At 46.9% G+C, this 15,026-nt stretch overlaps 1 protein-coding gene across 12 annotated transcripts in view; it reads right to left on the reverse strand.

Moving 5' to 3' along the window:
* Positions 1-1,308: 1,308 nt before the first annotated feature.
* The window catches only part of LOC111854512 (nck-associated protein 5-like), a 44,642-nt gene continuing 30,924 nt past the window's right edge, over positions 1,309-15,026 (reverse strand). For all 12 annotated transcript variants that reach the window (XM_023832570.2, XM_023832544.2, XM_023832607.2 and 9 more), the window contains 10 exons: positions 14,394-14,462; positions 14,178-14,216; positions 13,286-13,405; positions 10,716-10,808; positions 6,615-9,793; positions 6,219-6,354; positions 6,061-6,136; positions 4,483-4,770; positions 4,108-4,253; positions 1,309-2,442 (listed from right to left, as the gene is read on the reverse strand). In XM_023832570.2, coding sequence (XP_023688338.2) covers positions 2,185-2,442; positions 4,108-4,253; positions 4,483-4,770; positions 6,061-6,136; positions 6,219-6,354; positions 6,615-9,793; positions 10,716-10,808; positions 13,286-13,405; positions 14,178-14,216; positions 14,394-14,462 — 4,404 coding nt within the window. In that variant the 3' untranslated portion in view covers positions 1,309-2,184. The remainder of the gene's footprint in view (positions 2,443-4,107; positions 4,254-4,482; positions 4,771-6,060; positions 6,137-6,218; positions 6,355-6,614; positions 9,794-10,715; positions 10,809-13,285; positions 13,406-14,177; positions 14,217-14,393; positions 14,463-15,026) is intronic.

The following is a 15,026-nucleotide window of genomic DNA, read 5'->3' on the forward strand; positions in this document are numbered from 1 at the left end:
ACCCGAGCGTTGGTGACTTTTACGCACTATGCGCCTCAGCACTCGGTGACCCGCTCTGTTACTTTACGTGTTCTGCCACTTCATGGTTGAATTTCTGTTGTTCCTCAACACTTCCACTTTGCAATAGTACCACTTACAGTTAACCATGGAATATTTAACAGGGAAGAAATTTCACACACTGACATATTATCCTATGACAGTACCACACTTTAATTCACTGAGCTCTTCAGAATGACCCATTCTTTCACAAAAGTTTGTAAACCTGACTGCATGGCTAGGTGCTTGATTTTATACACCTGTGGCATTTAGTTGTAATGAAACACCTGAAATCAATGATTAAGAGGTGCTTCAATGTTTTTGTCCATATAGTGTGTGTTAATGGCAATATTTTGGTGGCAGAAGATATACTGGATTCTTTAGGCACTATGCGAATATTATACATGAGGAGAACGTAACACATTATTTCTACTACACAGGAAATTTCATCTGTCATTAATGTTCATCTAGCCCAAGTGGTCAATCCATTCAGTCATGATGCAAGGGAAGTGAGCTGCTAGTCCAACAACTGAGCCGCCCAACAAATCAGAGAAATACCTTCACGCAGTTCGGAGAACATAAGAAAACACATGTAAGAAAGAGGTGACTCTTTGCACAAGACTGAAAAGAGATATTCCACTGGAAATGCAAGGGGGAGATTCTTTAGCATATATTATTAAATAAGGTGAACATCGTGCATCCATGCTGTAGAATTCGGACCTCGTTTCCCTGCATTCAAATCCATTCATCCCTGATTAGTCACACAAATGGAGGCCTTTCATACAGAGAACGGCATATGAAGTGCCTGGTGGTTCTAAAATTGGAGGAACCAGAGGTCTTGCCTCAGTCTCCTCCATTGTGACGAGACTTAAAAGGCAACAGGGAACATTATTAAATGAAATTGCAGGGCATATGTAAGAATTACCTTTGGAAATAGCAGGAATACCACACTGAGTGAAAGCAACAGGTTAGGCTTCTTATGCTGCTGACCAATCAAAAACCGCAAGGAGCCACTCCGTTCAGCATCCGGTGCTCAGCCAGCTTGTTCCGGAGAGGCTACACAAGGTCACTGGTTTTCAACCAGGAGTCCATAACCTTGTGGCACAACCACAGAGCAGCTTGGAAAGGTTTTCAAGCCTCCCCACCCCCCAGGGGAGAAAAACAATGGCAGTGAAGATGGATTTCACAACCAAAATGTACCTTTCAGTCACCTGTCACCAGTGCGTCTTTTAAGTCCCAAGCTTAATTTAACACAGGAAACACACAAAGCTCTCCTGACAATGACCTCTTTATTTTGGAGAAAACAGAGTTAGAGTCTCTGCACCAAGATTATTATTATTTAAGTTAAAAAATAAAGATCAACAAAATAAAAACACAAGTAACATTCACATTTCAAAACAAATTCCAGAAGTGATCAAATGGATGGAAGCCTGATTTGTATAACATGTTACAAAATAAACAATAACAAATAACAACAACAACAACAACACAATAATAATAATAATAATCATCATCATAAAAAAGAATGCTTTAAACACATTGGCAGTATTGGCTTCAATCTTTTATAGGCTGCCCAATGCTTTATGGGTAATTGTATTGAAATCTGCGCATCAATGCAGATGTAAATAATTCGATGAGATCTCCCACTTTCCTGAGGCGACTCCATTGTGAACGAAATACTCAGATAAATGGCTCTCTGGTGGCAGAGAGGAGTGCAGGCATTTGCGTCTCCTGCAGCTAAATGGTAGCACACTTCCAGGACAGGCTGCTCTGAAAGTAGTGTGTCTGGATGCCAGTCATGCCTAGATGAAGCTGTAAAGTGAATGTGTGTGTGTGTGCGTGTGCGTGTGCGTGAGAGAACACACTGTATAAACAGTTCTGGTGACCGTCTGCTTCCTCTGGCTGGGATTTTAGCCCGGCCAGTTTGTCCGTCTTCAGAAAGTCTCATTGTGAGTGTCATTTTGAGAAAGCGTGGGGAGGGGGGGGGGTCTGTCCCCAGCAGCCAGACTCTGAGAAACGGGCAGCGGCGGCTGTTGGGGCGGGGGGCTGACGTCACAAGACTGCACTGCCTGCTCTGGGCGCTTGAGCAGCGGCCCGCTGAACGGCGGTTTCCCGGATGCCCACCTACACGAGCCTGAGACCCTGCCCTCATCCCTGACTGCCGCAGGAGGACAGGCTGTCATACAGAGAGTCGCTCAGCGATTCCGGAGTCTCCAGGGTCTGTGGCCGGCTGGGGGACAGGATGTCATCTGGCTGCTCTTTGATCAGCTCCAGCCCACCATCTTTGCTCATCTCTGCGGCGATAGGGGTCTGGCTTTTGCCACGCCGGGCCAGACAAACCGGAGGGGGCAGCGGCAAGCTGGCGGGGTCGCTGTCACGCGGCGTCGGAGTGCAGGCCTTCATGGCCTGTGAAAACAGGAGCATCAGAAAGCAACCATGAACCAGTCATATCTGAGGAGTCAGTGAAACAACATACAGTTGCCACCAGGACCAATTAAGCAGCTATTTGGGGTCCGGTGGCCCCCAGGCCCCCCCCCCCCCCCATCTCATCACCCTGTCAGAATGGGAAGGAAGATTACAAATGACAAATAGGTTAATCACATTTTACTTAAGGCCCCGAAAAGAGTTGGACCAGCCATGGACACACGAGATGGACAGCATGTGTTCGCGCCTGGCCTCATCATGGCACCAGGAAGGCCCATCCCAGTGCCCCTTACTGGGGCACGCTTTACAAGCGCTGGGTTTCGATTACACCCCAGAACTGGAAATAGAATCATGTGGAACATCCGTCTCCCTCCCGCTAGAGGATGTCTCTGATGCTGGTGGAGTGAAAACTGCAGGGAAACATGGAGGCTGAAGCTTTTCCGTTTAAAGTCCATCTACACAAAACCATGTGAAGACAATAGCAGCTCCCGTTAAGAATTCTCTTTTCAGTTTGTGGGGGGAGGGGGAGTGGGCGAATCCAATTTGAAAAGGCAAAAAATAAAAGCCTGTGAAATATTTGCTAGTATGCAAAGAACTTAAGGTTAAAAAAAAAAACGGTAAGATAAGGAGGCTTTGAAAGACCCACTTCAAAATATTTTTTAAAAGCTACAATTTATGGAGTATTTCCACCACCGACTGATAATGGAGTCCATTCAAAGAGAGAGAGAGACAGACAGGCAGGCAATCAGAAATTCATGATTCCTTCTTGCTTTGGTCAATCTCACTTGCAGTTTCCACAGCAACCTGCACTAAGTAGAGAGGCATGTTTATCGCTCTCATTTATAGTCAGAAAAACCCCAAGCTGCCATCTTGGCCATGTCACTGCAGTGCTCAGATACTGGTTTGGCCCCAGTCACAGCTCTCCATTGAGCCCTTGGCCCTTTTCTGTGACACAAGCATGCAGGAGCAAGTCTGTCCGCAGCAAACACAGAAGCAGTTCGGTTTTTGCGAGACGCCCCAGAATGTGCAGTGACACGTCCAGGGTCCGTGGGTTCAAGTTGCCATTTCTGACTGTGTGTTGGCTCTAATGAGCCCTGAGTGTGAGGCAGTGTGTGCGAGTGCCCAGGACCTGCATTCATAACCTCCCTCGCTTCCCAGGGCTGCAACCCCTGGTTTTGTCTAATGCAAAAAAGTTTAGACAAGTATTTCCCCAGCATAGTCCTCAAGGACCCCCAGACAGTGCACTGTTTCTGCTCCCTCCCAGACACTCTAGATTTCTGCTCCCTCCCTGCTCCTGAGATGGGGGGCCCCCTGGTGGCCATCGGGCCCTAAGCAGCCCCTTAGTTGGCTTGTGCCTTGTGCTGATATTATTATTAATTGCTGTTGTTATCTGTTAATTATTTTGTAATATGCTATACTAATTAGGCCTCCATCCATTTGATCACTTCTGGAATTTGATTATTTATTCACATTCATTGATCTTGTGTTTCATTTCATTGGTCTTTACGGACTGCTGATTGGGTTGGGAAAAAATAGTTTAGACTTTACCAAGTGGAATATATGAAGAATGTGAGAGGAGGATGGGACCGCAGCAGAACAGCAAGGTGAATGGAAAACAGCGTTTGATGAAAGCGCCTGTGAACTCACCCTCCGGAAGGGGGCCTGCCCCGCTGGGTCCATCTCCTCCTTGACGCCCAGGTAGACCTCTGCTGGCACCGCAGGAGCCTTCATGTTGGGCACAGTCCAGTTCTTCATGGGCGGAGACTGTACATCTGCCCCATAGTCATCAGCATCTGTCAAGAAACAAAGAATCACTAGCTGGTTTGGCCCAGTTGTGCTATGGCGAGAAACTGGCAAATTCTCAGAAAGAGGGACATTTTAAATTCATAACACCCACGTTTAATCAGTTTTAGGAGTTTCTCGTCTGCTCCTTGGCCCAATGGCTTTCACAGAGCAATTAATTTTCCATCATCGGGTACAAACAGCGTAAAGGATTGGGTTTTTTTTTTTTGTTGTACACACCTTCATGGATTGTGCCGGAGAGATGCACTACTGAGCTCTTTCCTTCCAGCGCAGAGCTGTACAAGCTACACGGATCAACCTCCTCCAGGGACGACAGCTCCCTTTCCAGTGTGTGAGCCTTGCGGGGAACCTTCGTCACGGGTCCAAGTTTCCCTTGGGGACCAAAGATCTCCTGCTCTCCCTGGGACTTGGCCTTGGGGGCACTTTTCAAAGCCGCGCCGCTGACGTAGTCCGGCAAAGGGAAGGTACCGATGCCGCTGTCAAGGGTTCGCATGGAGGACCCGGAACCTTAGAGAGGGGACACAGGTGGGGGACGTTTTACCGAGAAAGCCCAAAGGTGTGGGCCCACACAGCAACACATACAGATAGTCAATCATGCTGCCTTCCGTAATCGCAACTTCAAGCAGGGAGAATTAAGCTGTAAAAGACCTACTTCTGATCCCAGGCATGTCACTCAGCTCTGAACAACAAGTACAAGCAAATAAATAACAGCACAGGACAGGGATCATTTGGTGCTTTTCAGCTCAGGGGAGGGTGGAAGGGTGGTGGAGAAAACCCCCTTTCATGCGAGAATGATCCAGTTAATTTAGGAATTATGTGAAGGATCTAGGATATTTCTGTTTTTTAACCTGGTTTGCAGCTAGAGGCTTGTGTTTCAGCACTGGCCCAGTGCAGGAATGCCACTGTAACTGTACAGTTCCCTTCTCTCTTCCTCACTTTCCTGCATCGCCTGAAGCCACCTGTCACACAACCCGCTTCATCCTCCTTCCCAGGATTCATGGCACCATTCAGCCCACCTACTGTACTGTCAGCGAAAGTCTGACCTTAATTATTTAAATAAATACTTCATGCAACTGCACGCTCACCCATTTTAGGATCAATTTTGACTGAGAGAAAAAAAAAACATTTTCTGCTAATGATTTTATTCAATATAAAAAATTCAAGGTAATAAAAAAATATATAACATTAATTACATGGGAACTCCAGGACATGTGTACCTATGACCAAACAGAAGAGGTTTTACTGCGCAGTCTTCTAGAGAAACTGCTATGTTTAGTCCTCTTAATTATATACTATTAAAGAACAGTTATTTTGTACTTTTAAGAAAGTGTCACAGGCTGCTTCCGTTTCAAGTATGTTACATTCATATGTCGCACAGGCTGTCGCATAAACACGCTGGTTCAAACACATGCCAGTCAGGTAGCTTGAAAACTCAACAAAAGCATTAACAGAATCACAAATGATAGCAGTTTATATAGTAAAATGAAACAGGCACATATGTATGGCATCAAAACAGCTCAAAGAAGTAAAAGAAAAGTCAGTAGAAAACAATCTGCTCCCAGTTCAAGATTCATTCTGCAATCATGATTACAGTAAGATATCAGGGAAGCTTACGGAAATTAAACTTTAAAATGTTGCTGAAACATTTTTAACAGAATGAGGTAGAATGCTCAGCCTTGAGCCTGAACAAAGTCAACCCTCTTCTTCAAAAAGGATGTGGCACTTCACCAGTGTCGATTTATTACAAAGTCGAAAGGAAACTCCTATATATTAAGAAAAACTAAATCCCCTTCTTACCTGTGAAGTGTTGAGAATTTATGGATTCTGCCAGAATCTCATCTGATTGGACATCTTTACTGATCAGGTCTGAGCCCTAGGAAAAATAAAATAAACCCTGATATGTGATAGCTGTCACTTAAGCTGCCAATCCTTACGCTCTATATAGTCTGTCATACCTTTTCAATTTCTCCACTGCTCTTAGTATGACTGATGTCACTTCTCTGATGGCTGAAAATAGGCCTCGACTTTTTGGAGTCAAAGGAAAGGCGCCGGGAGGTGATTCCAAAACTGCCTGGGTCCTTCTCATCCACACTATATCAGAAACAAAGAATGTAAGCAAGTTGATTAATAAAAGTAATGAGATCACGGCCCATAGCCAGAAATAAATTTTTTAATTTCTGGGGGGGTTGGGTCCCCTCCCATTTCGAGGGGGTTCGAATTCATGCTTCCCATAACTGGATGCTTCTCTCATTGGTAGCCAACAAATTTCGGGGGGGATCAAACCCATTACTTCACTATGTGCCTGATTATGCCTGACACATTAAGCCTGTAAAAAAAAAAAAAATTCTCACCGGTTCAGTAACTGCTGCATAAAGTTGTCAGAGGAGACTCCCCTGTACATTACAGACAGCTGGCCTTGGGACTGATCCATCACCACCTCACAGGAGTGACCTCTGCCAGGCCGATCCAGGGCTACCCCGTTCATGTAAGCCCGCTCTTCTTCCAGAGCACGCCGCAGATCCTCGGCCTTCTCCATCAGCTTTGAGATGTTCAGACTCTCAACCTCCAGCTTCTTCTTTGCAGCCGTTTTGGCCTCCTTGCCAGCAGAGGGCATGCCTATCTTAAGCTTGGACATCTCAGGCTTACGGCTGAGGGCTGGTAGCTTGCTCTTCTTGAGGCCGAACCAGCTGGCGATGCCATTGGAGGCCTTCTGTTTGACCTCGGCCGCGTGACCACGGTCCTGCTCCTGCAGCTTCAGCATGTTCTCTTCTATGCCCTTCATCACCTTCTGCTCAATAGCAGACTGAGGAGCAGAGACAAAGGGTCTCCTGTCATCCATGGCTTCTGCTGACTTCAGCGGGCCAGGGGGAGCGCTCTCCATACAGGCCGGGCTCTTCTTTTTGCCGCCGGTGAACTTGCTCTTGTCCTCTGACCGCGGCGATGGCTTCTGAGAGACACGGTCATCCTGGCTTGTTTTAGTCGGCCTTGGGTTGGAGGCAGCCTGAGCAGGCTTGGACGGCGATTTAGATGGGACCTTGGTGGGGCTGTTCTGAGGGCTGGGAGCAGTTTTGCTACTGTAAGGGGGATTCGGGGCAGAGCTACACTTCATGTAGTTACGCAGCACCTGGGGGGGGTCGGGGCTTGAAGAAGGCAAGTTCACCTTTATCTTTGGACCCTCTGCCTTTGCTACATATATTTTGGATCCGAATGTCTCCAGCTCGGCCTTAGGTATTACTAAGCTGGTGGTTAAGGACTTACTCCCTGGCTCATATGACTGACATGGTGCAGGGGACTTGGTGGCGTGGCCCCCAGGCTTAGGGTACGGCTTACTGTCGAGTGAGTCTGTGTGTTTTGGGGGCTTGTGTTCCGGTACGCCTCGATCACAGTGCCTCTCTGCAGTTTTACTTTTCTGCCCCATGCTGGGGGACACGACTTTACCAGCATTACACTGTGTATCTTTCTTATCTGTGGGCTGAGTTGTGACTATCAGTTCTTCCGTGGTCTTGAGCTTTCCAAGGGCTGCCAGGCGTTCCTTAAATAGGTGATGACTGGAATCACTTGGTGGCTTCACAGCAACTGTTTTCTTCGGAATGGAGGTTGGATCACCTCTTTGAGCCCCATCTTGCAGTACGACAGCTTCCGAACTCCTCGAGGAGCTTTCGGAGACCTTTTCGTGTCTCTCAGATATGCTGGGATGGCTACAGCTGCTCTGAGCTCTCTGGGAGGCAGAAGAGGTTGACAGGCTGTGGTGATCATGGAGGTTGCACCAGACTGTGCCCTCAGTATGAGGTTCTAGGTCTGAGGGAGAGAAATCACAGGGTTGCTCAGCTGTGCTTGACACGTTGTGCTGCTTGAAAGATGGGCTAACAATCTTCTTCTCTTGTATTTTGGGCTGCTTATTGATGCAAGTTTCATTTTGTGGATAAGGGAGAAAGTTGGGTATGTTTGTTCCCTCGAAACACTGGGAGGAGCAATCCAGGTGACAGGAAGTAGGAACATCACAGACATTTTCATAGTGAGGAACCTTCTGGAAGCCTCTTTGAGGTTGAGAAAGCGGTGCTGATTTGGCACTGTGACTGGCTTTCGGCACAGACGCACCACTAAAATTGATCTCCCTGGCAATGGGCAAACAGTCATCTTCTGGCTTCGGTGGGGAAGTTGGAGCTGAATGTGCAGATGGGTAGGAGTCAACCTTGGATGACTGCGGCTGCTTCTCCCTCTCAGTGGTGGTGGCTTTGCGAGCCAGAACGGGAGAATGGTGGACCTCATAGTTGTTTCTACAGGGGATCTTGGAACTGCGAGTAAGCTGGGGGCTGAGGCGGAGTGGATTGGCAGCTTGCGCCCGCTCACCAATCGACGGAATCTTCAGGAACCTCAACAGCCTAGACGGGGAGGAGATGGGTGAAGGTTTGACTTCGCTGAAGGAGGTTGGACTAAGCACAAGCTTGGCTTTTTCATTAGGAGGCTGCTGCACCATGCTGTTCTTCTCAGGTGAAGGGGGTGGAAGGTAAGAATCAGCCGCTACCTTTTTGGAACGGGAGGCCTCATTAGGAGAGAAATACAGCTCACTGCAAATCTGTTCTCTAGATTCTTGCTCACAATATTCAATCGTGGAGCTGTCAGGAACCTTGGGAATTGGGGCGTTTGAGGTATTTGTAAGCAAGCTATTCTTCACACTTGTTTCTGCGGCCACTTCAAAGTAGCACTGCTCTGTTCCGACAACCTGTGCTGCATTCAAGTCGTGAAAATTTTCAAGGTTCATGTTCTCGGCCGGACGGGAGGCTTCACTCTGCGTCTCTTCCCTTGGCACTGTGTGGGCAAAGCTGGGCTGCTCTTCGGAGCTCTCCCCATGGAGGCCAACGCTCTTTGCCTCCGCCGACGTCGCGGCCAGGCTTGGCTCCTGATGAGCGACACCGGCATGAGTGGTGTCCTTGAGTCCTGAGTAGAGATAGGAATTTGTGCTTATGAGTTGTGGGACATCATCTGGCTTCTCGGCCCCGGCTGCTGGGTCTGTGTTGTCACTTGTTAGCACGGTGGCCGGTGCAGAGGCTCCCTGAACCTCCGGCCAGCTGCCACCACTGAAGTCATCTGGTCTGCTTGGGTGCGAAGATACGTGACCTTGGTTACTCTTTAAGACACCTGCCAGGCTCTTCTGAGAGAGCATAAGACAAGACTGGCAGCCCTCGTACTCCAGGCCGTGGTCCTCAGGTAGCGTCCTGTCGCCATTCGCATACTCATGGATGTCAGAGTCCGAGCAGGAATGGCGACAGTGTGACTGGGGTCCTTTGTGTTGATGGCTGGGGGCGACACCAGGGACGAGGGCAGATTCTGTGGGGATCAGGGCTTGGCTAAAGTCATAATAGGCAGGAAGGCCTGGGTAGGGATGGAACTTCAATGGATCCGTCTCCTCTAGTCTACGGAGGACCTCAAGGATGTGTGCTTTCTTCTTAAAGAACGGAGAAAGTGCCTCCATCGAGGCAGTGGGGCCTGGCGTGTCTGCTGCGCCGTTCGGTGTGCAGTCCCCATTGGTCTGAAACAGGAAAGACGTTCAGATGAAAGGAGCATAAAATGAATACAATTTGTATTGACATTTCCCTTTCCTTTGTATAATTTGGAAACTGTCACAGTAAAGTGACCTGTGTGAGGGAAATATCCATTTAGTACTCAATACCCGTCTACATCTGTCCCACCTGAATGTGGCTTTAATGAATCTCAAACACACCATGTTAAAGAAAATACCACAGTACTTCAGATCCAATTCATTTTTTAGATAAAGTGTGGAAACTAATGAAAGTAAGTAAGCGAACGAGTCTCCAGGCAAGATTTATGATGATAATAAGAAGCTTAGATGGCTAGTATATGAAATCATATAACATGACACGCCATCATAGCTCATCCTGCACAATTCGAGGAGATTCCTTAAGAATCAATGACCCGCAGAGGTTAAATTTTGTCAAATGTACAAATGGCCGAAGTCTCGCCAGAGTCGAATTCCTGAGATGGAGACAAGTGCTGCATAATAAGATGAAAGGTTACCCTAAGAACGGGGGTGGGGGGGGGGGGTCGTGTCAACCTGACACTGGATATGTGTCTAAAGAGGAGAATGGAGACTAGTGGCACTTAACGGAGGACTCTGGAGCAAGAGGGATAAAGCAAAAACTCTCTCAGCTGCCTTCTCATCGACGAGATGGATTTAGCCGACTGGTTATACTTGTATTTGTCAATGAATGGCTCCCAGAACCCTGAGATGGGACCGGCTAATGAGATCAGGGTGTTTCAGAAGGAAATAGAAGCAAGCAGGGACCTGAAGAGGCACTCAGCTAAGATGCCAAGTCCCACCAGAAGTCTGTGTGCTCTCAAGCAGTGGCGATGCTCCACTCTGCATCACAGGTCACCTGACCTCTACATCACAGGTCACCTGACCTCTGCGTCACAGGTCACCTGACCCTCACCTTGGCCTGCCCTTCGCTCTGCACAGTGGCAGACTTGTCTGAGCCTTTGGGTAGAAGCTCAGGGTTGTGCTCTGTATGGAGTTCAGATGGTAGCTGAAACGGGAGGGAAGCAAGACATTAAATACGCATTTGCTATTGAAAATACTGAATAGCATAACACAATGGTAAAGCATGAATGCTCGGCAATGAACCAAGAAGGCCTTAAGCTCAATGATTCAAATAATAAACGGCCCTACATGCTTGAACCAAAACCCTCCCATCGATACTTTAGATAATATAGTTGCCCTACATTGGTACTTCATTATGCTACGAAGTGTGAACAACATTGAGTGTTGGAAACCTATTTCAGCCAGGCTAGGCTGCCATCATGCCGGTCACAGCTCCGAATCACAAGAGAGAGCAAACAATCGCAAACAATAAATAACGAGAAGAAGTGTAACAGAATCTCATTTGGCTGGCAATAAGTTGCCAGGCGGCAAACAGTATTAGCTTAGATTTAGGGCAGGAGCTGTTGTGAAATTGTAATTATCTTCAATGCTTTCTGACTGGCCAAAATCGCCCCTACTTTTAATGATTCAGGTCTAACAAACAGGTAAACCCAGGTAACCCAGAAGCCTCATAGCCTTATAACTATAGTTATGATGGGGGATACTTTACGGTTAGGTTCTTCAGCAATCAGAAAAAAGATAAGAGACTAATCTGGCCAGGATGCCTCCTGAGAGCCCAGAGCAGCCCATGTGTGCGGACAGGCTCATGGACGTCAGATGTAGGCAGTGTGCACACCTGGGAAAGTGAGCTCAGTGACCTACAGGACAAAATCCCATCTTTCCTGAACCTGCATTCAAAAGTTAAAGCAAAACACTCAGCAACCTTCATTATTAATGACTATAACTTTTTTAGAATCCACCCCCCCCGCCGGGAAAGATGGCCATGGATGCCTGCACAGCAAGCATATTAAATCACTTTAATTTCTGATAAAAGCACATTTTTTAACCCATCCCCCCCCCCCCAAAAAAAAAAAAAAACGAGTAGCACTTCCAGGGTTCGATTCACACACGTTCACTGCCTGCGTGTGTTTGTGTGCATGTGCGTGAGCAGATTTTGCATGTTCTTCCCGCGTTTCGTTCGAATACTCTGGTTCCCTTCCACGGTTCAGAGACACGCAGTTCAGGTAAATTGGGCCTCTCCGAATCGCCCACAGAGTACGACAGTGTGTGTGCCCTGCAGTCACATGGCACCCTAAGCAAGGTGTCCCACAGCCCGGTGCACTGTACTACCTCCTGGTCAGGGATACGGATGGAATACGGACGGATGCTAAATGCAGTCTGAATGTGTCTAGTTTAAATGCTGTATTCAAATGCCTGCGACAGACTCGCGCCCCTTTCCCATCTCCCAGGAGTTCGAGGAATGTTAATATGGTGTACAAGAACGCAGGTGGTCCAGCATTCAGAAAGGAGAGAGAGTGTCACTGCAGAGAGCTTTAAAGACAGATTCACTGACACCATCTCAAGGATGACAAAGACCATAAAACAGGGGGAGCCAAAAAATCATTTCAATTATCCGTTTACCGAGGCTTTCATCATCAGTATAGTTCCACTGCACAAATTGTGCGAGTATCTATCCCAGCACAGAGGAGTATATATCATTTTTTTAGTTTTCTGACATCTGAAGCTGTAATTGACAGCCAATCTGGAACTGCGGCACCATCATTTCCATTTATTTGCATTTTACATTTAAGCCACACGTTTATTTTTGTGCTCGCATAATGGCCAGCGCAGAAAGGAAGTTAAATTATAAAAAAGCACCCTGAAACTAATGACCACAGTTGTTTTTTTGTTTACTTTTTTTTTTTTTCATTTTTAAAAGCAATTAGCTGTATTCATTTGAGCCTTTTGTCCAGGATATTTTTTAATGGCGCACGCCTTCTGTTCAGCTGTAAAAATGAACATTTGCTTTCTTACTACATTGTGGGCTGCACTTGGGGACCACAAGTGAGAAGCAGTATGTTGGCTAAGACCAGATTAGTGACGTTAAGGCCCCTGGTTATGGATGCCGAAACAGCCTCGCTGTTGTACCTTCAAGCCTGACACTAAACGAACAACTCAAGCAACGGCAGCCATCTTCACTAGTGGGAAAACCTACCGGTTCCTTTGGCCTTAAGTGTCAGCCATAAACTCATCGCTTCCGAGCCGAAACCCTCTTAAAGAACTACACTGATATTTCATTAACTCAAAGACAAGCCTCCGACATATTTACTCAGCAAAAGGTGACATTTACATTTTATTTAGCAGATGCTTTTATCTAAAGCAAGACACGCACATATTTTTCAAAAAGCAGGGTCAGACAATCCCTATAGCAACTGGGGGGGTTAAGGGCTTTACAAAAGGGCGAAATCACTCGCTGGCCGCGGGATGTAACCAGTGACCTTCCAGTCACAGACACTAAGTTCTAAGCCACTGAGCCACACACAGCCCCCAAAGGAACACCATGGAAGTTTGAGCCATACAGAGGAGAGCCTTCCATTATACAGGCACACACACACACACACACACAGAGCTGGAGATTCTCACCTGCTGTCCAGTGCTGAACTGGCTGTGCAGTTTCTGGTGAAAGAACTCTGTCAAGGTCCGGTTCTGCCTCTCCAGATCGAACACCCGCATTTTCAGCTTAATGCACTCTTCTCGCAGGTCCTAGTACACATGCACACAAATATAATTTTTTTTTAAAGTTATTGAAGAGAAAAGAGACCCTTCTCCACATCTGGAGCAGCTAACATTTGTAAATCGGAAGAGTTTGCGGAAGATCTAATGCTTTGTGTATTGATTGCTAAGAATTTAACAATTGAACATGCTTTATTTGCCATTTGCACAGATAAAGCATCTCCTTGCTGACCCCATCATGCCATCAGCTTGGGGGTAACAGCGCAGGGACAGCTAATGTTCAGCACCCCAGGAACTGGGGGTTAAGGGCCCTGCTCAAGGGACCATGGTTCTGCTGGGCCTCGAACCAGTGACCTTCTGATCACAGACGTAGCCTGCTGAGTCACTCACTGGTCCCAAAAATAACTGATGCTTTATTGATCCTCATGGGGAAATTCTCTTTATGCTTCCCCCAACTTGCTCACCCCTAACCTGCCACGAGGGGCAGCCACCTGTTGCGGCATGCATGCTTGAGGGCCTCGCTCAAGGACCCGCAGATGTGCCGAGGCCAGGCTCAAACTGGCGACCTTCCGATCACACTTAGCCCACTGGGCCACACCCTGCCCTGTTTGTTTGGACACTCAGGGCACTCTGCGTTTTAAACCCGTTCAACACAAACAACCACACACTGGCCAGCACTATGACATGCATCATGCATCATGAGAAAGGATTAAGCTACAGAAAGAGCTGCCAGGCTGGATTTTTCACCCTTAGATAAAGGATGAACTCTCTCACAGAATGGGCAGAATAGCATGTTCCTCACCTTCTGGTTGAGTAGAGCTTGTACAACATGATTGGCCACCTTTAAAACAAAAAAGACACATGGAGATGTATTGGAAACACCATTAATACACAGAAGGAAAGTAATGATCTTTTACCAGAGTTAACAAGGCTGATTAGATGCATTAAGAACACGGCGTTGGGTGCACTAATATCACACACACCTCTAATCAGGCGCATTAACCTACTGCACACTTACCTCATCCAGGCACCTTTCATACGCCTCTCTCTGGCTCTCGTTTGCTAAAGCTAATGCAGAGTTTTCTGCCTGTGAAGGTCGGGGAAGGAGAAAAAACAATAGTTTTTATTAAAGACATTTTACGGTGTATATAATAAGCAGATGCTTTCATCCAAAGCGGCGTACTTTTTTTATTTTTATTTTGAGAAAGTAGGACAGTCCTTGGAGCGACTGAAGTTAAGGCCCAATGGTGAAATGATTCTGCCGACCCTGGGATCTGAATCAACGACCTTCTGTTTAATAACATTTTCAGTAGTCTTTAATCTGGGTTACTTTCAAAAGCTGTTTTCATTGGGTGAGACCAAGATTCCCCCGGACATTCGGACCTAGAATTTGTATGAATTGATTGAGATCATTTGAGAGGGAACCGTAGGTGGAATTGAGGAATGTCTTTGCAGCATTGAGCATCTCGGACTTGGAGAGAAAACAGTTTTCCCAACCCTGAAAACAGGTGTGAGACACTGCTCTCACCTGGCACACAAAGAGCCGAGTCTTTAAGCAAAATTTAAACAACAGACAATCCCAGATGCAACCATAACGCAAAGTGAGGACAATTTTTAAAAATAATCAAAATAAAAAGAGCAGGGCTGGATA

This window comes from Paramormyrops kingsleyae, chromosome 8 (genome assembly GCF_048594095.1).
Source record: "Paramormyrops kingsleyae isolate MSU_618 chromosome 8, PKINGS_0.4, whole genome shotgun sequence".
In the NCBI taxonomy this organism is placed as follows: Eukaryota; Metazoa; Chordata; class Actinopteri; order Osteoglossiformes; family Mormyridae; genus Paramormyrops; species Paramormyrops kingsleyae.